The sequence below is a fragment of the Chinchilla lanigera genome, unplaced genomic scaffold (assembly GCF_000276665.1).
Source record: "Chinchilla lanigera isolate Chin_1 unplaced genomic scaffold, ChiLan1.0 scaffold00001, whole genome shotgun sequence".
Classification (NCBI taxonomy): Eukaryota; Metazoa; Chordata; class Mammalia; order Rodentia; family Chinchillidae; genus Chinchilla; species Chinchilla lanigera.
Window position 1 is genome coordinate 43,313,006 of NW_004955402.1, and position 22,686 is coordinate 43,335,691.

General features: G+C 41.1%; 1 protein-coding gene across 1 annotated transcript; it reads left to right on the top strand.

Moving 5' to 3' along the window:
* The first annotated feature begins 4,032 nt into the window (after positions 1-4,032).
* Sec11c (SEC11 homolog C, signal peptidase complex subunit) lies at positions 4,033-20,811 on the top strand. Its single transcript, XM_005372997.2, has 6 exons — positions 4,033-4,221; positions 12,329-12,438; positions 15,488-15,637; positions 18,001-18,120; positions 19,923-19,980; positions 20,593-20,811. Exons 1-6 carry the CDS (start codon positions 4,135-4,137, stop codon positions 20,644-20,646), a joined length of 579 nt encoding a protein of 192 aa, XP_005373054.1. The 5' UTR covers positions 4,033-4,134; the 3' UTR covers positions 20,647-20,811.
* The last annotated feature ends 1,875 nt before the right edge of the window (positions 20,812-22,686 follow it).

Below are 22,686 nucleotides of genomic sequence, written 5' to 3' on the forward strand. Positions count from 1 at the left end.
CATTACTGAGTGTACCCTGCCCTGTGGACAGGGGTATCAGGCTGGAAGGATGGCTGGCTGGCATCACTTCTTCTGCTTCTTTGCCTTGATCAAATAGGCCTCTTTCCCTGTTTTTAAAGGCTTACTATTATTTGGAGGTACAATTTGAACAGTGTCTAGCATAATTTTTGATAAGTGGTTAACCCTAAATCTATTGTCACTAGAAAATTTGGTAACTGTTAAAAAACATTTTATTTCAATAGGGGCTTCATAACTGCGTAAGCTTCCAGAGGAGATGCCAGCTGTGGGTATAAACTTGACCCGGATGAATTCTAAATCCCTTTGAAGTATTAGATTTGACAATCTTACCTAGAACAGCTGGCCAGTAGCTGGGTGACTAAGGCTGCAAAATCACCATGGCTGAAATACAAAGATTATTTTGTTCGAAATGCATCACTATTGGAAGTGTCACGTGAAGAATTGCCTCAGTTCTCCACTCTGTTGAATCAATAGGACTCAAGTACCTAACTATTACTTTAAATGTAATTCCTTCAAGCCTGGTCTAACAATTTAAGTTTTTCTTGGCTGATTGTGTGACATGGGTTTGGCTATGTGACATCAAAGTCATTTCTCTCTCAGAACCTCAGGTTTACCACCAAGATAAAAAAGTTCTACCCATGTGATAGTTATGGTTCTTTCTAATTTTGACATCTCTTGATATCATATCTCTACTGCATAGGATTAGAAATTCATTTAGCATACCTGGAGGAATTTCTAAATTCTAAATATGCATGCTCTTTGCCTCACTAAATCAATTTCTAGGAATTTGATCATACAGAACCACCAGCATATACAGTCACACACCCATGTGCAGGCACACACATACACACACATCGAGACATCGTTTCAAAACCAAAAAACTTGAAACAAATTAATTTGAGGAGAGAGACCAGGAATGGAGACACACATCAAGCTCCCAAATAGGAAGTGACTGGGATGGCACTGAGAGTTGAGTGGGATAAAGGCAGATTTCATTCTGTGTAACTTGGGCTTTCAGAGGGACTGCTTCTATGTTACTTCTGTAATTAAAATAGTAACAGCAACAATAAACCTTACTGAGCCAGATAGTTTTTGGTGACTGTGACAGCTTCCCTCCTGATTATTTATACTAGTCAGGGTTCAGTCAAAAGTTATACCACAACCATAATTTCAAAAAGGAAAAATTAATAAATCCAGCAACTAGTAAGTGTGGATTAACTACGAAAGAATGTAAGAACTAAAGAATACAGAAACAGCAGATACAGAGTAGAAATTATGAATAGAACTGAGGCAGATCAACCTTGGGACAGGTGTTGCCTCCTGATAGCTGAGATTTAGATTTAGACGGTGTGGATGTTGCCCACAAAATAGCAAAGAAGTTCTCTGAGGTGTAAGCGGTCGGGATGACAAGAGGAAACTGCCCTCTGAGGGGCCGCTGAGAAGCCATCTGTGTTGTTGACAAAACTCAATGGTAGCCAGTCTCTGGCATGCTGCTGCAACATGCAGGTGCATAGCACAGGGCGCCCTAGATGTCAATGGCATCTACATGAAATAGGTTTGAAGGGGGAAAAAAAGCACAAGGAACCAAAGCAAGGGACCTCCTTTCTCCAATGTCCCTTGAGTTCCCTCCACAGACAAAACTTAACAAGGTGCCAGCTGGCAAGGAAAAAATGTTCACAAAGTTCAGCTCTTTATCACAAAGCAGGGCCAAGAAAGGTAGATTTAGAGGCCATAAACTGATAACTCTCAACTGCACATAAGGTAATCCCCAGAAGGGGAGTAAACGTTTGGACTGAAGGAGAGAATGCACTAGTGTTGAAGGAGTCTGAGCCACTTTCTTATTCAGGTTACTCATTCTTTCTGGATCTGCCTGAGCAGAACACACACACACACACACACACACACACACACACACACACACACAACTTCACACATACATCTTATTTACCATTTCCACATGGTAATAAATTCCTGCTGCTTCCATCCATCCTAATGACCAGATGGATCATAAAATAGTATCTGATAGGAAGTGTGGGCCACATGGTCATCTTAGGTCCCAGCCTTGGGCTTTCAGGCTCTTCTAAGGACCAATAGCAAAATAACTGTTTCTCAAAAAGAATCTAGTCATGAATTTCCTCCAAATCCCTGAAAATTTGCTGTTTCTCATTTAGTGCCGGCCAGAGTTTTCCTACAGCTTTCATACTCATCAGCAACACTTTGAGTTACTATCACGCCCACTGCATCATAAGACTTAAATGTGTGGAATTTGCACAGGAGCTGGGTTTGCTGCAGAACCTTTCCTTGTTATGGTCACCTCTTAAAACTGGCAACCTCATGAATCACTTGTAGATGGGTTAAAGTAACACACTCACGTGGTGTATGTTGTCTCCAGATTCCCCAACGGTGTATGTTGTGTCTCTTTTCTCAGAGAGAAGGCTGCAGGAAAAGTAGTCTTCCATGTGTCAGGGTGGGGGTAGGTACTGATGTTCTGCCCTGCCCCCACCTTGCCCTAGGAACACAGACTAATTTCTAGATCTGTACATTTTAAACTTTGTTTCTCTCCTACCCACATACTCCTGAGGCTGGGTGCTGTAGGAACCCTCAGATCAGATACCACACAGTGCAACTTCCTGTCATGACGTGAGGTGAACTGGTGCAATGGGTGACAATATTCCTATACCCGGATGGCAGGAAATAACCACGAGCCACATGAATGTATCTACTCAATCCAAACTAAATGTATGTCCAGCCCAACTTCCTCAAAATGCATCTTGTCCCCCTAATAACAGGAGAAGTGTGATGGAGAGTGGAATGCAAAGAAACAGAACTCTCAACCAATAACAATTCAAATACTGTATGACTGGGCCTGGGGATTTAGCTCAGTGGCACAGCGCCTGCCTGGCAAGCGCGAGGTCGTGAGTTCAATTCCCAGTACTGGAACCCCCCCCACCCCCGCCCCCGCCAAAAACAACAACAACAAAACCCAAAACAAATACTGTATAACTCACTTCGTCGGACTTATGGAAGAATACGATTTACAAATGTTCTCCCGGAACAGAACTCGTTTGTAAGTCGGGGACTTACTACTTTGCTTTGGAAAATGTTACAGAACTCTGGGGCAATGCTTCTTCCAGGTCTCAGAAAGAGCCTTTGCAACAGTAGGGTTCAAAATCTTACCTTTCACTAGCTTCATTGCAGGTTGGTTTCTGGCAGATTTTTAACTGCAACATCCTCTCTTCTTACAAAGCTTCCCAACCGGCGTCTCTGTTTTTCCTTTTTTCCTAGCACCATCACCTCTTAGGTACTGTAAAATTTATCTACCCATTGTGCCTGCCTCTGGTAAAATGTAAACTTCACGAGGAAGAGGACTTCTGCTTGTTTTTTCACGGATGTTTCTCAAGTGCCTACAATAGGACCAGGTGGATTGTAGGTATTTTGTAAAGGTTTGTGAATAAATAAATAAATAAATCACGCAATCAGTTTTGCCACGTATACAGTCACGGGGATTCAGAGACACTCCCTCGCATTCAAATCCTACAAGGCTTCAAGCCGATAGTTTCAAAACTCCCGCCTCCCCCAAGCCCCGCCCCCACTCTAGGTCCCGCCCCGATTCTGCACAGTCAGCTCTCAGGGTAGGAGCCCCGCCTTCCCTTGTCGGAGCTATCCAATGGCCAAGATACACGGCTCGGTGACTGCGAGGGAGCTTTAGGTGTCCTTTTGGCGCCTGAGCAGAGTCTTGGGAATTCCGTTCCTCTTAAAAAAACACTTCTCAGAGTTGTCCCTAAGACGTGTAGGATCACCCACTACCCCATATTCCCTCCGAAGGGTCGGACGAGGATCCTGAGCCCCTTCGCTGCCTTGCCGAGGAGCCCCGGGTCTTCACTGGCCGAGGCTCTCCCTCCGCGGCATTGTGGGAGAAGTAGTTTTTCCTCCTCTTGGACGTTCCGGGCCGACTGGTGGCTAAGACTCGCGGGACTACGATTCCCAGACGCCCAAGCGAGCTTCGGGTCATGTGGTTCGCCAGGGTGCGAGCTGGTGGGCGGGGCCGGCCGGAGCTTCGCAGCTGTGTGTGACACCTGCAGCCGGCGGGCCGCCCGGGCCCCCAGAGACACTAACATGGTTCGCGCGGGCGCTGTGGGGACGCATCTCCCAGCGTCCTGCCTGGACATATTCGGGGACCTGAGGAAGATGAACAAGCGCCAGGTAATGGAGGCCAGGGTTGGGGGCGCGCCCAGGGGTCGGGACGGCTGCGGATGCCGGGGTTCGGGGCTTCCCGGGTAGGACTGTAGCAAGGGCACCGCCGGGTGGCTGCGGCCGAGCGGCGACCCGGAGTTCCTGCTCTGGGCTCTCACAGGCCCTGGGTTCAAATCCTCCCAAATCCACGTGTGGCCAAGTGTGTGCGGTTTCTTTCACCGACAAGAGCAAATTAGGGGAGGGCTGGGCCGGAAGAAGAGAACCCCGTACAATGGCTATCAGGTGCGCCTGCAAAAGCGAGGCTAGATGACTCAAGCGCGAGTGACAGCTGTCCGCACGTATCCGAAGGGCCACTGAGTGAAGAAGGAGCAGCTGCCCAGGTGGCGCTCGAGGCCTGACTGGGCGCGGGTAGTAGTGGCCGAGAGGCTGGCGGAAGGGAAGAACTTTCTGACAGTGGGAGCTGTCCAGCGGTACCTCCCGGAGCATCGTGCCCGACCCGTACCACCGGAGGGTTTTTCTGGGGCACGCATCGGGACTCGGTAATGCTCCTTGTATCTAGAGAGCTCATAAGTGATGCGCAGTCATTGTGGACTGACCCAGTGTTCCAAACGGGAGTCCAGAAGTCTTCTCGACTTTCGGTCTCTGATTCCATCATTTTGGCAGCACTGTAAGTGGGAAGTCTTTAACTTGGGGATCTGTGAGTAGCTGGGGTTGATTTCTCACTTCTCAAAGAGAGAGAAGCTCAGAGGAAAACTTCCCTTTTGCCCTCTTCCCTTGGTCAGGTGCTGGCCATCATCCTTGTCTTTTCTCTTCAATATAAGGTGAAAGTGAGTAGGGATTGGAAATGCCCTCTGCCAGGAAAATGTGATTGATTGAATTTCTAGGTGGAGAGTTTGGAGGACTTCTTGTGGCGAGATGTCATGATGGGTATTACATCAATTGCTACTAATAATAAAGAAGAAATAGAACCTTTCTACCAGAGGGTTTTGATTGTCCTTGAAAATGGTGTTAATTCTCATTATTTCAAGGACATCCAGTTTCATTTGTTCCAGTCTATAGTAATGAGCTGCAGAGTGATGCCAATGGTAGGGCTCTATAACTTCTTTGGGCACCGCCCTCTCTCCCTCCCTCCTGCTTTGTCTTCTCCCTTTCCCTTCCCCTTCCCACTTTGTCTTCTCCCTCTCTCCTGCCTTGTCTTCCTCCCTCCTTACCTTCCTTCCTGTAGAATTTCAGACTGGTGCAGCAGTATGGAAGTTTGATGACTTGGAATTCGTGAATTGTATTTAGGGTCTGGTCATGCCTAGTTGTGCATAGCTGATCAACTCCTGTAATTGTGATGAGTTTTAGAGACTATCGCTAGCTTAAAACACTGATAGTTAATGAACTGAGCACTGATGTTTTTCACGGGAAAGTTCTTCAGGAAATAGAGGTTTATTTTAAAATCTAGATTATTGATTAGATTTTTAATACGTCTCTCACAGTGATACTGATCACTACCGGCTATAGTTGCAGGCTATCAAAGAAGGCCTTGCCCTTTGGAAGACCCATGTGTTCCCAGTTTTAGTAATAGGCCTTTCAGCAGCTGGTTACATTGCCCATTTTGCTAGTTTTCTAGTTAAAATTCAGAAGCTTAGATCTTACCTTTGGTACTTTTAAAAAAAGTTTTATCATTTTGCATGTTTCCTTTTCTTCTCAAAATAGCATCCATCCTGTGACACCTTGTCAGGCCTGCATGCTCCACCAGTCTTGGAAGCAGGAACTCCTTTCCTTACTGCTCCTGCTTGCGAAGGCAAGAGCCACATGCAAGACAAGGATTCTTTGTTTCAGTAGTGAGGAAGAGGAAAAAATACAGTTACTGACATTTCTGCTGTTCTGTAGCCAGAATGTTTGTTTAAAACCCTTAGAAAGTGGTTATTTTGGTTTTGGTTGATAAGGACTGAATATGGGCCTACTTCCAAGCCCTGCTGGGGTTGTTGAGTGCTGAGAGTACAAATGTGATAGCTAAAGATTAGCAATAACCACAAAAGGTACCAGTGAGACATTGTGGTTTATGTTTTAGATCCCATTCAGCTTGTCAGTACTTTGGTCAAATTTTATGTTTCTAGATTCCTGAATGTGAAACCTATAGTCAGGTTCATAGCTACCTTAAGGGTAGGGTGTGGGAAGTGTGTGATCTATGATTTTGCAGTTAGTTAGGTTTTTGTGTATTTTGCCATTTCCTTAGCTGACAGATGTTTTGCTCAAAGGAAGTATTTTTGAGCAATTGATTTTATTTCCTCTGAAATTTTTTAAGCATAGAAAACCACTCTAAAAAATATTCTAAGTACAAGGTCTATAGTAGATAAGTGGCAATAATTTATAATTTGCTTTCATTAAGGTGGAACCTGATGGTTTCAAAAAAACCAATGTAAAATGGCAGTCTTTGTTTAAAACCACGCTGGGGCTTTCCTCATCAGGTCTGTAATTCATAATGAAACAACAGTTGTTTATCAAGTCATTAAGTTTAGCAGAGCAGGTAGGAAAATTTTTGAATGTGAACGCCAATAAGTGACTTCCGCTTTAAAATGATGTGAATTGCCTTTTTGCTCTCCTAGGAATATAAAGCTAGGTTCATAATTTTCTACTAACACAGTAGCCAAGTAGTTAAAAAATTGTGTGTAGCTTTAGCACTGAGTTATAATATTTGTATTTTCATTGATGGCACCAAAATACCTTAACAGTTATTTTAATTTTCTTTTCATGTCCCTACTTTTAGTTGTATCCTTTACAACTGCCTCAAATTACATAATTTCACATAGTTGTGATGTTGGCAAGGGGCATTTAAAAAACTCTGCCTTTTCTTTATCATATCAGAAAATGTTTTCATGTCTTGTGCAGTCTTCAAAATGATTATTTTAATGGCCCCATAATTCCTTATAATTGCGCTTGCTTTAAACATTTTCCCTTTGGATTTCATAATTAGTGCATACTCAAGTAAATTTTAAAGAGTAGAGAATACTTTAAAAAAAGAAAATTCAGTGATTCGCCATCCTAAAATCACTGGTGGTAGTGGGCATCTCGTGTTTGTTGAGCTCTTACTGCAGCTGATATTTTTTACTTAACATGTTTTGAGTGTTTGGTCAAGTCATTAAAGATCCTCATGTGTTATTTGAAATAATGGAGCAATCTGCCATTTTCTACTCAGTCATTTCCTTATTGTTGGTCATTTACAGTATTTCCTTTTCCACATTATTAGAAATAGGACTGCTAAATATCTTTGAGACGTAATTCCCTATGGCCTTTCAATAGACTGAATTCCTAGAAGTGGAACTACTGAGCCAAGGGCAGCCTCTTGATGCCAACGCCAAATTGCTCTTAGAATTGTTATATCAACTAGTGTTGAGTCTTAGTATTAAGAAACAAAACAAACCTTTAAGTTTCCTAGGGGTAAAGAAGAAAAAAAGGATACGAAGGAAAGTAGAGGTGGGATTATTGGTTTGAATATTTAAAAGGTTTATTTGATGCTTGTAGTTTCTCTAGAAAAATTAGTTTTAAGTTTTTATCTTTTTGTTGGAATTTTAATGTTTTCCTTACTGCTAATTTGTTTGCACTCATTATGTATCTTAGTTACTTTTCTTATTGCTGAGACAAACTGCCACAAGTTAAAAGAGGAAAGGTTTATTTTGGCTTACAATTTGTAGGTTTCAGTCCACAGCTGGCTGGGTCTAAGGCAGGGCGGCATGGCAGAGGGCCGTCACAGAGGAGAAATAGTGTGTGGCAGAGCAGGCAGGAGGCAGTAAAGCAAAGCAAGCTCCCTTTCTCTTTTATCTTATCCGGGCTATAAGCCTTTTGGGTGATGCCACTCACACGTAGGGTGGGGCTTCCCATTATCCACACCCAGAACTATGCTAAACCGGTTTAGTTATCAAGATTGTAGATACAACCACCTCTGAGAAGCCCTGCCTATGAGTGTGTGAAGCTTTGGGGGAGCATCTAGATACAAATCATAACACTATGTGTTGAAGATATTTGTTCTGTCACTGTTTTATTGAACAAATGGAGTACTTTTTGATAGACCAGTGTTGAAGATTTGGGCTACAGCTCTGAACAACGCTGAAATGATCTCTGCCTTCATGGAATGTACAGTCTACTATGAAAGACACCTTACATAGTTATATGTGTTATTATAATGGTGAAGAATGTTATAAAGAGGTACAAAATGCAGTTAGAATATATAATAAGATGACAAGGCTGGTTTACACAAAGGTGGCAAACTCCAGTGTTCCATCTGGTTTTAGAAATAATGTTTTATTGGAGCATAGTCATGTTCATTCTTTCACATACTGCCTATGGCTGATTTCCTGCTAAGTGGCAGAGTTAAGTAGTTTTTATAGATATTGTATAGCCTGTAAACCTAAAATATTTATTATCTGGCTCTTTAAACAAAAAGTTTGCTGACTGCTGGTCTAGCAGATTGGGCAAGGCTTCCCTTAGGTACTGATTTTAAAGCGAGACTTAAAGATGAATAAGTGCCAAGCAGTTCAGGGAGGGAGCCTTCTGGGCAGAGGAAATAGCTGGGTAAAGGCCTGGGAGTGGAAAGAGGATATACTATTTAAAGCATTGACAGACACCACAGGTGCAGCTGGGTGCAGTGAGCTTCACTGAGGGGAGGATCTCCATATCAGACAGGGCCTTGGAGGCTATATTAAGGTTTGCGCTTGTCCTCAGCATAGTGGGATACAACTGAAGGGCTTTCAGTGGGACATAGATGTGACCAGATGAGCAGATGTATGTTTGAAAACAAGTACTGAATGTAGGATGGTTTGGTGTGTGGACGTCAGGGGACCTGTAGGAGGAGCTCTTGCGGTGGCCCAGTAGGTTCTTTGGGAGACTTGAGTGAGAGTGGCAGCAGTGGGAATAGAGAGAATGGAATACATTTTGGAAATGTCTAAAAGATAAAATGTATCAAATGGATGGGGAGGGAGTGGTTACAAACTGAGAGGAATGGCAGTGCCACTTACTGAGATAGGCTTCACCAACCCTGAAAGCTTTAGAGAAAAGATAAATTTTGATATGTAGAGTTCCAGTTACCTTTGAAGACATCCAAGTGGCAATATCAGGTATGTGCCTGGTAGTCTCAGAACTGGGAGTACTTAGTATGATGGCACTGATGCTAACTAACATTTGATGGTTCCAGTGAAAGAGGAAGAACTGGCAGAAGAAAGTGGTCAGAGTGGACTCAGATTTCTACCTGGGGTGGAAGCTCTTTTGAGAAGTTCAACTGTAAAAGAGAGCAACATAGAAAGTGGAAGATTTCAGGTAGACGAAGGGCTCAAGATGAACGACTTAAGCTGATGAGAAGGAAGAGGTGTAGTGTGGTCTGCTTTCTCTGTGCATCAGAATTACCTGGCAGGCTCTTTATGAAAACTGGATGCCAGCCTCCCACTGAGTCGTTTGGCCTGGGATGGAAACCATGTCTCCTACCTTCCAAAGACTTCTCTACATTATTCCAATGCATGGCCAAAATTTATTATCAGTGGTATAGAGCAGGGGCTCTTAAACTGGGTGCCAGACCCCAGCTTCAGCAACACCTGGGAACTTATTTGAAATGTAGTTCTCTGGCCCACCAGGTGATTTTTTGGTGCATGCTGATGTTTGAAAGTCACTGCTATAGAAGACCACACTTGGAAATCATCACCCTACAAAGCTACCTGGCACATCTCTATTAGGCCATCCTGAGTGTCTAGCCATATTTCTCTAGGCCCTGTGCATTTCAAAAACTGTATTTTAATCTATTTAAAGTAGCATTTTATTTTTAATTGACGAATAGTAATTGTACAGATTCATAGGGTACAGTGTGATGTTTTGACTGTAAGCATTGTATAATTTTCAAATCAGGGTGATTAGGATGTCTGTCATGTCAAACCTTCATCATTTCTTTGTGGCGAAACATTCATAATCTTCCCTCGTGATTTAGAAATAGACAGTATGTCCTCTTGCACAGTGGGACTCCTACACTTACTCTTAAACTCAAAAAGAATTCATACACACACATATCCCATTTCTGTTAAAATTAATTTTGGATATTTGAGGAAACAGTGTTTAGCATCACATGATCAAGGTTCTAATTCCAAACTCACTTCAAAAGGATGTTCTGGAGAGCTGGTAGGTAGGTAGCTTAGATGGGATCTAATTTCATTTAGGAACACCACTAAAACAACAAGGAGATTTAAAAAGTCATGTTTTTCCAAAGTAAGGAGTCCAGACAAGAAAACAAGATGAACCAAATGCTGGTTGCTAGGAGTCACATGGAAGAATGGTAACTGACATAGTCTGAGAAAATCAAAATGCTGAGTGGCCCTAGGGGAAACTGAGAGACAGCCCTTCTCTATTTGTGTTGCAGAATCCCCAAAGGCTCAAGACTTGGTTGTAGCCGATCTCTCTGAAACTTAAGGTGAAAGGGAAGTGGGGCTGAAATAAATTAGATTGCGTGAAAAAGCCAAGAAGTGTTCAATCTCTAGCTACCCTCCCCACCCCACCCAACTCAGCTCCCTTCCCCTCCTGGGTGAAGGTCTAGATCAGTGGTGGCGAGCCAAGTCACCCCTGCAGCTAAGCATCAGATAACAGTTGTTTTTTCTAAACTAAAACCTCAGTATTCAAGTTTATTTGTGATGTGGGCAGTTGATGATAAATACATGGATTTTGGGTTGCAGTGTGGGCGCTCGGTCTCTAAAAGGTTCGCCATCACCGATCTAGACGTTTATTTTTAGAGGGATAAACAGAAGGTCTTTGGAGTAAGGGACCTGGTGGAGGATGCGGAGACCACCGTGTGCAGCTTGTGTGCTGCATTCTGAGGATAGAAAGCAGAAGTGAGGGGTAGAGGTCCTGAAAGAACAAGAGTCCTAACATGTAGGTGAGCCCTTGGTGCCAGGGGAATTAGAGATGTGGGCTTGCAGCAGTTTCCTTTCCAGCTTGTATTGCTGAGAGGGTATGGTTCTGAGGTGGGGAGGGAAGAAGGTCCTGGAAATGAGGAGGTCCAGAAATTGAATTTGGAAAGGAGTTTGCAAGATTAGGGCTGTAAGCCGGGCATGGTGGTGCACTCCTATAATCCCAGTACTCGGGAGGCTGAGGGAGGAGTTTGAGACCAGCCTGGGCTACAAAGTGAGCTCAAGGCCAGCCTGAACTGCAGAGCGAGACTGTCTTAAACAGACAAACAAAGCAAAACAAAACACCTACAAAATATTAGGGCCGAGGCAGGTACCTGTCAGGTGCCTTCCTTTAGGGCAGGAAGGATCAGGCCCCGAGAGCTACCTTATGAGGAGTTAGACACTGGGGCTTTAGTCCCTATAGCATCTGGAGGATGGTGGACATTTGGCTGACAATTTAACCACAGCTTAAAGGATATTGGGATATGTGTAGGTGTTGCTTTGCCATCCCCACAGGTTGGCATGCGGTTACAGTGAGGAAGAACCCATGCTGTAGTGTGTGTGGACAGGGAGAGAATAAAGGCCATCTCTATGGGTCATACCCAAGTGGTCAGAGGTGGGGTGAGGGCAGTTTAAACCTCTTTCATAACTAGGCATTATGTTGACTTGTGTGTTCTTAACCAAATATTTGCTGTTCATGTTTATGGAACAGTTAAACTTGCAGGTGTTTAATGTTTTTGTTCTGTTTTAACAGGTAATTTTTAGTTGCAGAGGGCTCATCACTAATCACTGTCATACTGTAAGGCTTCCATTGGAGGTCAGCTGTGGGTGTGGTGCTAAAGGATTCCCACTAGGTATGCCAGACTTTCAGAGTTAGACCCATGCTCTTTACGTGGGGCCATGCCCATGACTAGAGCTGGGTCCTGCAGGCAGAACCCTTCAGGGTTTAAGATACTGGGAAATCTGGAATGGTTAGTAGATCTTCACTAGGGTTTTAGCAAAGCACACTCACACAGATTGCTGTCTCCTCCTCTCCTTTCACTGAAGGAGAGATGGTATTTGGAAGGCTTTTTCTTTGGAAAAAAATTAAAACACTGCCTTGTTTTGGTCCTAAAATCACATCTTTTTGTTTTATTTTAGAAGCACATCCTTGATTTTGGGTTGGTAAATATTCTCCCAGTGGGTTTTCACTTTGGCCTTTTTCATTCCAGCTGTACTACCAGGTTTTAAACTTTGCCATGATCGTGTCTTCTGCTCTTATGATATGGAAAGGCTTGATCGTCCTCACAGGCAGTGAGAGCCCCATCGTGGTGGTGCTGAGGTAAGTTCACAAGTCAGCTCCTGTCCTGTGTCACTCTGGGGCAGAGGGGTGGACCTTGAGTGAGAATTTTTTTTTTTTTTTTTTTGGTCTTTTTGAGACAGAGTCTCGCTATGCAGTTCAGGCTGGCCTTGAGCTCACTTTGTAGCCCAGGATGGTTTGAGTGAAAATTTATGTGACAGCCACTACTCAAGATTTTAATTGGGTAAACTATTAGAATCTTCTATATTGGTATTTGTTTTGAGATTGTCCCATTTTTTTGGTGGTATTGGTGGAAAATCTTATCTTTTTCAACAGGCACTTTAGAGAGTTAATCATGTTGATACTAGTGCATTTAATCCACTTACATATCACAGTTTAACTGTAATGCATTATTGTTGTGCAAATTGATTTTTAAATAACTACGTTAAGAATGACTTAGCTGAATAACTTAGTTAAATAATGAAGTTAAAATAATTTGGTGAAATAACTAGGTTAAAAATAATTTAGTTAAATAACTAAGTTAAAAATAATTTAGTTAAATAACTAAGTTGAATACTTAGTTTTCTTTGAACCTAACAGACAGAGAGTGCCCAGTGCCTAGCAAGTGCCTGGTACTTTTTCAAGCTTCTTCAGTCATACTGCTGTAGATAGCTACTATCTTCTAGAGACTCTTGTGCTTATAAAAGTAAAGCATATTTATTTTAGAAGAATAAATGCTGAAGTCAACTTCATGTAGCCATAAAGTCACCTCAGGGAAAAAACTTAAGTCAATTTGAAATCAAATGCCCATGTTTGGGTGCCTCAGGACGCTCTCTGTCCAGCATGTCTCAGATGACTGGATCTTACTGTTGGTGAGGAGATAGCCCCTTTGATGCACCTCATAAGGCTGCAGCCACGTGCACACTTCTCCAGGCCACCCCTGTGCAAGTGGCCAAAGGGCACTTTTAGAGACACAACGTTTTCATAAATGTACGTGCCTGAGGATAGCGTAGCTCACAGCAGAGATGAGGGGACCCTGACAAACTAGTGTTTACATTGTGCTCCAGGACTCTCCTGGGCTCTGATGGATAGATAGGAAGAAAAAAGGGAGCAGGCTCCTGGGCCCTTGACACCTTGGCTTTGCTTCAGTTGCAATAATTCCACTTTTATGCATTTATGTGGCTATATTACCCAGGTAGGTTTCATTTGAAAGAAAGATTTTAAGGCTTTTTAAAAGCTGAGTAGTGGTATGGTTCAGTGGTAGAGCACTTTTCTAGCATGCATGGGGCTGTAGGTTTGATCTCCAGCACAAAAAAGAAAAAGAATTAAAAAACCTCAAATTTAGGTGTTCCATCTATCTCATGTAACAGGTTAGGAACTAAGGCCCGGGAGGCTATGTTGCCAGTGTCTCACAATTACTTGTGGCAGAGCAGTGCCCAACCTGAGAACACCTGGCTCTCTTCCTCAAATCACATAGTCGTATACGTACAAAGAGGTGATTGTGAAATTGCAGTGCATAGGAACTTTTAAAAAAGCATCCTTTACAGCTCAAAGCAATTTTTGTTTTGTGGAATAAAACATTGACCTCCCTGAGGACTGTGTGGCCTTAGGGGAATCCCTAGCCCAGGAGAAAAGCAAGTGTAAGTTGACGTTAGGGAAAGACTTCAAAGAACTGCTTTTCTGTTGGGACAGATCATATCCCTCAATGCCAAATTTCAGTGCACCCTTCTTGCCTCTGAGACCTGTACAGGGAATTCTTTCTTCTCTGAAATCCTGTTATCAGGGACCAAAACAATTTTCTAGAAACATCTTCCCACTGTATCTTCAGAAATTTTGTTAAAGGAATAAACATAAAGCCACAGTTGAAAGAATTGTTTTAAGCATTTTAGCAATTGTTCTTTAAAAGAAAACAACTCTGAAGCGATTATGTTTTACTTTTGGAAGGCAAAATAAATTCTGTGTTGGGAAACAATAAAACCCCAAATTGGTTTTACCCAGTTATTTTCTCTTCTTTTCCTTTTGGTCATTTCTGTTGCAAACTCCTTGTCCCTTTTCATTCAGATTTCTTCGTTTTGAGCACCAAATTTGTTCCAATACTTAGTGCACTGGTTTCACTTTAACATGAACCTCCCAGCTGGTGCTCAGTGGCTAGCCTACCCCACTGCATGTCTCCTTTCTGCATTCTGCATCTGCTGGAAGTTAGGGGTCCCAGGGCTGGGCAATTGGAAAGGGCCAGTTTGGTGAGCCAGTCTTTCCTGTAAAGCTCCACACGGCTTCAAAATCCTGGCTTTTGTTCCCTCTTCCCTCCTGCTGAACAGACATTACTGATTCATCCTTGTTATGCAGCCCCTATCAAGTCATAATTTTAGGCCTTGTTTTTTTCTCACGTATTAAAGCATTTGTGTGTATACAATGATTTCTGTTTTTTTAACTTTGACTCCCAGTAGATTGTAATTCACTTTGAATCCAACAAAAATTTTGGCATGGATTTGAACTGAGACCATGGGGATTATTTATTGATCTCCACATCAAAACTAGTTGATATTTGTTTGCTGGAGCTATGTGTAGAATATGGTCAAAATGATCCTGTTCCAGGAGGCAAGCCTGGGGTTCATATTTTGTCCCCAGTTCCAGTGTTGCTGTGGGGTGAGTCTTGCTCCCAGTTTATTTATTCATTGTCTGCTTGTCATTCCACGAACAAATATTTCAGTATCTTGTGTGCTGGAGATATGCTATGAAGCCAAAGAGTTGCCCTAGCAGTAAGAGTTTGCAGTTCTGAATGAAAATAGTGATGTATTTGTAGAGGTGCAGCTTGTTTTAAGGCTAAAAACTGGTAGCTTTTACTTCAAAGAGTTCATATTATTCTCGGTCCTTGTCCTGTATGACTGCCCCTTTCATTCTTCAATCTAAGTAGGTATTGATTCCTCTGTCATATTTCATTATCACTTGAACTGCAGGAACCACAGTGACTTAGTTTGTAGCTCCGCAGACTTAGCTGACTATTGACTAGTTTCAGCTCTGACTGGTAAGTTTATTATCATCACCTGTCATCACCTTTTGGCTGCTGATGTTGACTTTGTGTTTCTTTCAGCGGCAGTATGGAGCCAGCCTTTCACAGGGGAGACCTTCTGTTCCTCACAAACTTCCGGGAAGACCCCATTAGAGCTGGTGAAATAGTTGTTTTCAAAGTTGAAGGACGAGACATTCCAATAGTTCACAGAGTAATCAAAGTTCATGAAAAGTAAGAGGCTTTTGGTTTTTGTAAATTTTGGGAGATGGTTTTACTGGTTAATTAGATAGTAGTGAAAGCGTGGGATTAAGTTCCTAATTCTGCCATTTACTAACTGGGTAACTGTGGAATAGATACCTCACTGTCTATAAATTGGAAGTGATAATATTTTACCCACAATAACTCATAGGGTGATTATGAACAAATGTAATAAAATCAAGTGAACAACTCTTCACTAATGCACTTAAAACTTAAATTGCTGCACGAATTGAAGGTAGGATGTATGGTATTAGTTACTGAAGGAGTTGTAAAGAGTACCAAATCACATGAAGAAGGATTGTTTTGATAGCTATTTTTAATTGGTGTGTTTAATTTATAATTATTTTAAAACTAGATAAGCATTTATTATTGCCATTGGTTTTTACATGGTGTATTTACTATACATTTTTATTGTCTTTTTTCCTCTATTGTGTTGAATAGAACCGATTCGCTGGCTAGTTTAAAAGTTATGCATTTTTATTTAGTTTTATTGTGGGTGCCTTAGTTTGTTCATTTTTATTAGTACATGATATGAGAATTATATTTTGAAGTGTAAAAAGGCTGTTTTTCTGTATCACTTTGGCCAAAGTGGTATTTTCAGCATAACATTAGCCCTACGTGGATAAAAATTCCTTTCCCTAACTCATCTCATGATTGGTCAAGGCATATCCTGTGTTAATTCTTCCCCTCACAGACAGCCTTGCTTTTCCCTTAAATGCCAGATGACTTATTAAGATCTTAATAAGGTCTGGTTTCTATTTTTAAAAGCAATACATTTGCCTCTACCTCAAATATAGAAAGTTTCCATGAGAAAGTGAAAATGTTATACAATATTTCATATACTTGGGTTATTCATTTACCTTTATCTAGTTTAGTGTAGCATTTTTACTTACATGATTTATAGAATTACATTTAGGTGTGTACATCTGTATTTTTAAATAATGGAGGATTTCTCTTTATGTGTTCATAAGTTAGATAAGTGGACATTTATGGTATTAGAATTTCCTTCCATTCACTGCTCCCAGGTGTTCCCCAAATATATTGATACTTAAAATATTTGCTTCATTTTATCTAAACATTGACAATTCAGTTTCAGTTTGCATTGAGGTACTGGTACTGTTCTAATGGTTACCTGATGTCTACTTGTTAACTTACTGAGAAAGAAACATGTTCAGACATGATGTAACTCTCACCTGATTTTAAAATAATTTCTAAAGATGAAAAATTGTTCAAAGTTGAGCAAATGATAGTTCTTTGCTGTAACTTGCACGAATTGTGAGAGATTGCCAAGATTTTTATCTTCTTGATTTTCTGTATAACCATGGCTGCAAGTTAGTATACTCTTTTTGACATAGTTTCAAATCTTCATGGGCTTTAAATATTTTCCCTCATTATAATGGTACTTTTAAAATTTGTCTTACTGAAAGTCCACCTTCTTTATAACTGCATGATGCTACAGTTTTGTGTTTCTAGTGTCAAGGCTATCTGAGCACTAGCTTAGAATGCTTAATATTAATCTCATGTCTCTTTAACATACCAGCTTTATGCCATTTGAGACTCTTATTTCCTTGCAAACAAGATTTTTTATCACTGTGCTCAGTGGTGGAAGGAGTAATCTCTTAACACATTCTACATTAGGTGAAGAAAAGTTTGAGGGCAGCTAGGAGCACAGTTGCATTTAAATATCTTTGCTCAAGTCTCATCTGGGACCAAGTTTGTATCTAAAGTGAAGAAGAATATAATTCATGCTAACAAGAGGCCCGTAGGGTCTGGAAAGGAATGAAAACCGTTCAAGTCCATCACAGATGATTAAGTCAGCCTCATATCCTGACTTCTGATTTGAGGTGAATGACTACAGTAAGTCTGCAAAAGCTCACTGTCAGCAACATCTGGGTGGGTTATGAATCTGGATAAGATTCTGCACAGGGATTGTTCACCTGATTTTATCCACTGATGAATGACACTAATCCTCATGTTTTCAGATTAAAAATAAGTAAGGTACTAGCTTTTTCTTCATGGAGTGAAGGCATGGAGCGAAAAGCAGATCTGCGCTGTGTATGAATCATTGCCTTTCTGGTGCCTTGGTGCTTTGCCATGCTTTCTGTTTGTCAGGGTTATTTGAGTGTTTTAGAATTTAAGTCTACAAAATTGTCATTAGGTTTGTGCTTCAGCTGAATGATTATCTGTAAGCAGTCATCTTAGACCAAAGGAAGGTCAAGTGTTCTTTGACTGCTTTCTAAATGTTCATGTCTGACCAGAATGTCTTAGGTAAACTAATATTTTTAATGATGCTGTGCTGAGAATAACTTCTGAGAGGATATTATTTTGCTTTCTAGAGATAATGGAGACATCAAATTTCTGACTAAAGGAGATAATAATGAAGTTGATGATAGAGGCTTGTACAAAGAAGGCCAGAACTGGCTGGAAAAGAAGGACGTGGTGGGAAGAGCACGAGGGTAAGGATGAACTTTTGAGCTATGTAGATGGTTCAGAGCCAGGGGAATATATTTAAAAACAGAGAAACTAAATTTATTGGATAACAGAATCATAATAAGATACATCAGCAGCACTGTAAGTAGTTCTAGTTCATTCTGTGAAGACTAAAGAAAACTTAGAACTTTCTAAGGACCTAAAATCTAAAACTAAATGCAAGTATATGATCTATATCATAGATTTAATTCTATTTCAGAATAAGCCCCGGTTAGAGATTTGTTATTTGTGGATTGTAAATAACAATTACAAGAAGTCCACCTGGAGATGACCTTTGGGTGAATGTCCTTGGAACTCTGTGCCCACCGGATGTGCGTATATGCACATGTAATATACAGTGTTATCTAGAAGATTTAGGTTGTTTTTGCCAAAGAGGAAGTGTGAAATACTTGTCAATTATCTACCTTTATTTTTTAAAATGGCTACATGTTATTCTAATAATAATCATCACTTGTGTAATCAAACATCTTTTGGTAGGCTTTTTTTGTCATGGTAACTATTTAGATTATCTTCTACTTTTCACAACTAAAAACAGTTTTGTGATAAATCTTTTAATATTAACTTGCATGATTGTTCCAGCAGTGAGTTAAGCTTCTGAGGCTCTCTTCTCATTAAAAAAGCAGCTGGGTGTGGTGGTGCATGCCTGTAATCCCAGCACTTGGCAGGAGGATTGCCATGAGTTTAAGGCCAGCCTGGGCTATGTAGTGAGTTCAGGACACACTGCACTACACAGCAAGACCCTGTCTCAGAACAAAACACAGCACAGCATCAAAACCAAAAATCAAAAAAGGACTTCTTTAGGTGACCCTTTTAATATTTAACCTTTGCTAAATATCTTAGAAACATCTCCTTGTTATCTTAATCTGAATTTCACCAGGTATATAAGGCTGGAGAGACTGGCTACCATTGTCTAAGATTTAGCTTTAATCCTCAAATTGTAGTGTAAGGACTCTTGCTACCCCTCTTTAACCATTCTTCTAAACTCTTGGGTTTCCTTTTGAATATCAGCAGGGAGACAAGGAGGGCTTCCCACTAGTTGGTCTTGTTTTTCTAACAGTGGTACAATTCTGTGGACAAGACAGGGTTGGAAGCTACTGCCTGTTGGCTGGAGGGCACTGTGGGTGTGTTGCCTTGTCTGCCTCATCAGATGGTGAGATGGGTCAAGCTGATGACACACTGATACTAATACTGTCAGCACAATCTCGGCTCTGAACCTTCTCTCTCTGGGACTGTAATCATATTTGAGTATAAGTTATGGGATTCTTACGTATTTATTGCCTAACAAATGTGTTTGTCACACCTGAAAAGCACCGTGAAATGAAAATGATGATGATTCTTCAAATTACAGACTAGTGATCTGTGTGCTTTAAAGCTTTATCCTACAGCAGTTTATATATGGACCATCTGAAATGTCTTTCCTTAAAAAATAAGAAATAGATTTGTGAAAGTTATTTATTCTATTTGTATGAATGGCTCAACAAATGCTTTTAATTCTGGCAAATGAAGACATTGCTACCTCAAATCATGTGCTTGCTTAAAAAAAAAATCCAACCTCTTAACACAGATGCATTTTACTAATAAAGCCCTCTGAGACAAGGGTAAATATTGTCCTTACAATCACAGTCAGTGGTATCATAATATGGAAGACTTATTTCCTAAAGCTAACTTACAGGAAGTGGAACATTTGTGTGTCAAGTATTATCATAATACTTGTCAAGTATTTTCATAAACAATAATATATTTCTTGCTTTTTATTCCCACAACTTAGGTTTTTACCATATGTTGGTATGGTCACCATAATAATGAATGACTATCCAAAGTTCAAGGTAGGAATTTATGTGTGTTTTTACTTATTTATTTTTAAATATTGGAGCTTTTATTTGTACAACTGTAAAGAGGCGGTCTTCTTAAAATATTTTGTCATTAATTTTTGTCCAGAGTATATATAGTTAACTACAAATTAACATAACACTTAGACTGACAATTATTTATTTAAAATAGCATCTTTTATCTTTTATGTTCGTAAGTATATTCGAAAATGACACTTACGTAGTTGTTACTTATTATAATGGAAATTTTCAAACATACAAAAAAGCAGTACAATAAACCCTGGAATATTTGTCTACCGGCTTCAGTAGAGATGGTACGTCTATTTTGGGGGAAAAAAGCACTTGAAAAACAATAGGAAACCTACCTAGGCATAAGCACTGCACTAGATGTTTGTCAGGTGTTTGATCCTTAGTGCACTGATATATTTTTGGGTCTTTAACCACAATGTGGAATTGAACAGCTAGTTTGGAGATCAAGGCCTGGGAGAGGTCATCTTTTGATTCTGTCCTCAGTGCAGTGTTGAACAGACTTCATCTGAATACAGTACATTTATAAGCTAAATGTATTTGCGGACCTCACAGTAATTTTCCATTGTGTTTTCTTTACAGTATGCACTTTTGGCTATAATGGGTGCCTATGTGTTACTAAAACGTGAATCCTAACACGAGAGGCAGTTCCTGGGACCAGACTGAAGTGAATTCTGTTGAAAAAGAGAAAAAGTAATATATTTGAAATGTTCCACTTTCTGTATAAAAGGAAACTCTGTGGAGATGTTTTTGTCTTGTCCAAATAAATGATTCATCAATAAAGATTGTTTTCTTTTGTGAGCTCTGATTGGAATCCGCCCAGTCTGTCTGCTGCTTTGCTAGTCACTCTGACTAAGTCTGAGGGTCCGCACCACCTCAGGCACAGGTGAGCAATGCAGGGCCTGGGCTGCTGGTGGGGACAAGGCCCAGCCCACGTGCTAGGGTTGTAATGCCTGCATTTCAGAAATAAAACTCCCTTAACAGAATGGCATTTCTTGGGACAAACAGGCTTTCCAGGACATGGGTTTTTAAAAAATGTATTAAAAGTGTAACCTAGTAAAGTAATAAAGCCTAAAACCCTTTAGAAGGAAGGGTTGCAATCTGCTTTGTTCTCATGGTGTGATATATCTTGAGGTGTTTTGTAGTCCTTACACTACATTTTGAAAAGTGATTAATAATAAAACAGTGTACATACTGTGAAGAAAACTGCAGATAAATATGGAATGGTGAAGGGGACGCGTTCCTTCCCTCAGTCTCCCGTTTCTATTTCCAGGGATCTCTGCTGTGCTGTAGATAGCTCTACATCTAAAATTGTTTCTCATTCAGATATTTGTCAAGCACTTCTATCCCAGCCACTGCCTAAGGTACTGGAACTGCAAAGCCCCAGTTCTGATGGAGGTTATAGTACAGTGGAAGAGATACTAAACAAATCTGTGATTTCAGGTAGTGATAATTGCTATGAAAAAGATTAAGCAGGGTGAGCAGATAGAGGGTGACAGAAGATACTGCTTCTCATATAGAGGTCAGAGCTGTCTGAGGAGGTAGGTGACACTAAGCACAGTTGGAAGAAAGGAGAGGGAGTGAGGCATGTCAGGCCTGGGGAACAGCCTTCCAGCCAGCGGGCAGCACTGAGAAGGGAGGTTGGTGGCTGCACTGGTTCCTGTCACAGTTTCCTCTAGAGCACGCAGGTCTCCCAGCTGTCCTTAAACAGATTCTGGCCAAGAGGTCTGAGGTGGGGCCATGCTTCTGGGCGATACTGAGGCTGCTGGTGCTCAGACCACCCCGTGTTAGAGGGATAAAAGGAAGGCCAGGGATATTTAAAATACACTTCGCAGTTTTATAAAAGTGTTTGGTTTTCGATTGAAGACTATGGCATTGACATCCAGTCAGAGCTCACAAATCAACCCCATTCGTTTAGGTTTGTCCAATCTTAAGGATTTGGAAACCCTGAAAGTCCCTTCAGCTCCTGTGTGGCCTAAGCAAGTTACTTCACGTCCCTCATCCTCAGAGGAGGTTGTGAGCTGCACTTACCACAGTGGACCGTCGTGAGTAATAAGCAGATGGTAACACTGAGTGCTGGTAGCACAGTGCTGCCATGTACAGTGTGCACTCAATAAAGATGACGCTGTGGTACTTTCTTCCTCCTCAGGGTCAGCCTGTGCCACGTCACACACCTGCACAGTTCCTCTCTGAGTGAGCTCCTGACTTGGGCAAGACCAGCGGGAGTGCTCTGTTGGGGGGCAGTTTGCCCTCTAATGCTTTCTCTCTACTAAATAGGCTATTGCAACAATAATGGACCTCACTGTGTTGAAATCATCAAAGTAAAAAAAAAAAAATTTACAGAATACTTTCTAAAAACATTATTTTCTTTTGCCCTTTAATAAACTGTTTTTTAAGAAAAACAGGGCTTTTCTTCCTTTAACTAAAAATAGAATTTTAAAATGTTAGGTCGGGTCAAACTTCATTACAGTAAGTCCCCAATTCACAAATGTTTGAGTTTCAGACTCTCACAGGTAGAAACAGACTTCACATTATGAACATTCATAGATGTGAACAAATCACAGAAGTAGCTAATGTGTCTGCTGTGTTTATTGACAGCATTTTGTGTGTGTGTGTGTGTGTGTGTGTGTGTGTGTGTGTGTGTTTTATGCTTCACATTGTATATTTGTATCAAAG

Excerpts from the sequence above, each read along its gene's own strand:
- Sec11c (XM_005372997.2), top strand. The coding sequence starts at position 4,135 with ATGGTTCGCGCGGGCGCTGTGGGGACGCATCTCCCAGCGTCCTGCCTG. Across the intron at positions 4,222-12,328 it reads GGAAGATGAACAAGCGCCAG|CTGTACTACCAGGTTTTAAA; the intron begins GTAATGGAGGCC and ends TTTTCATTCCAG. Across the intron at positions 15,638-18,000 it reads GTAATCAAAGTTCATGAAAA|AGATAATGGAGACATCAAAT; the intron begins GTAAGAGGCTTT and ends TTTGCTTTCTAG.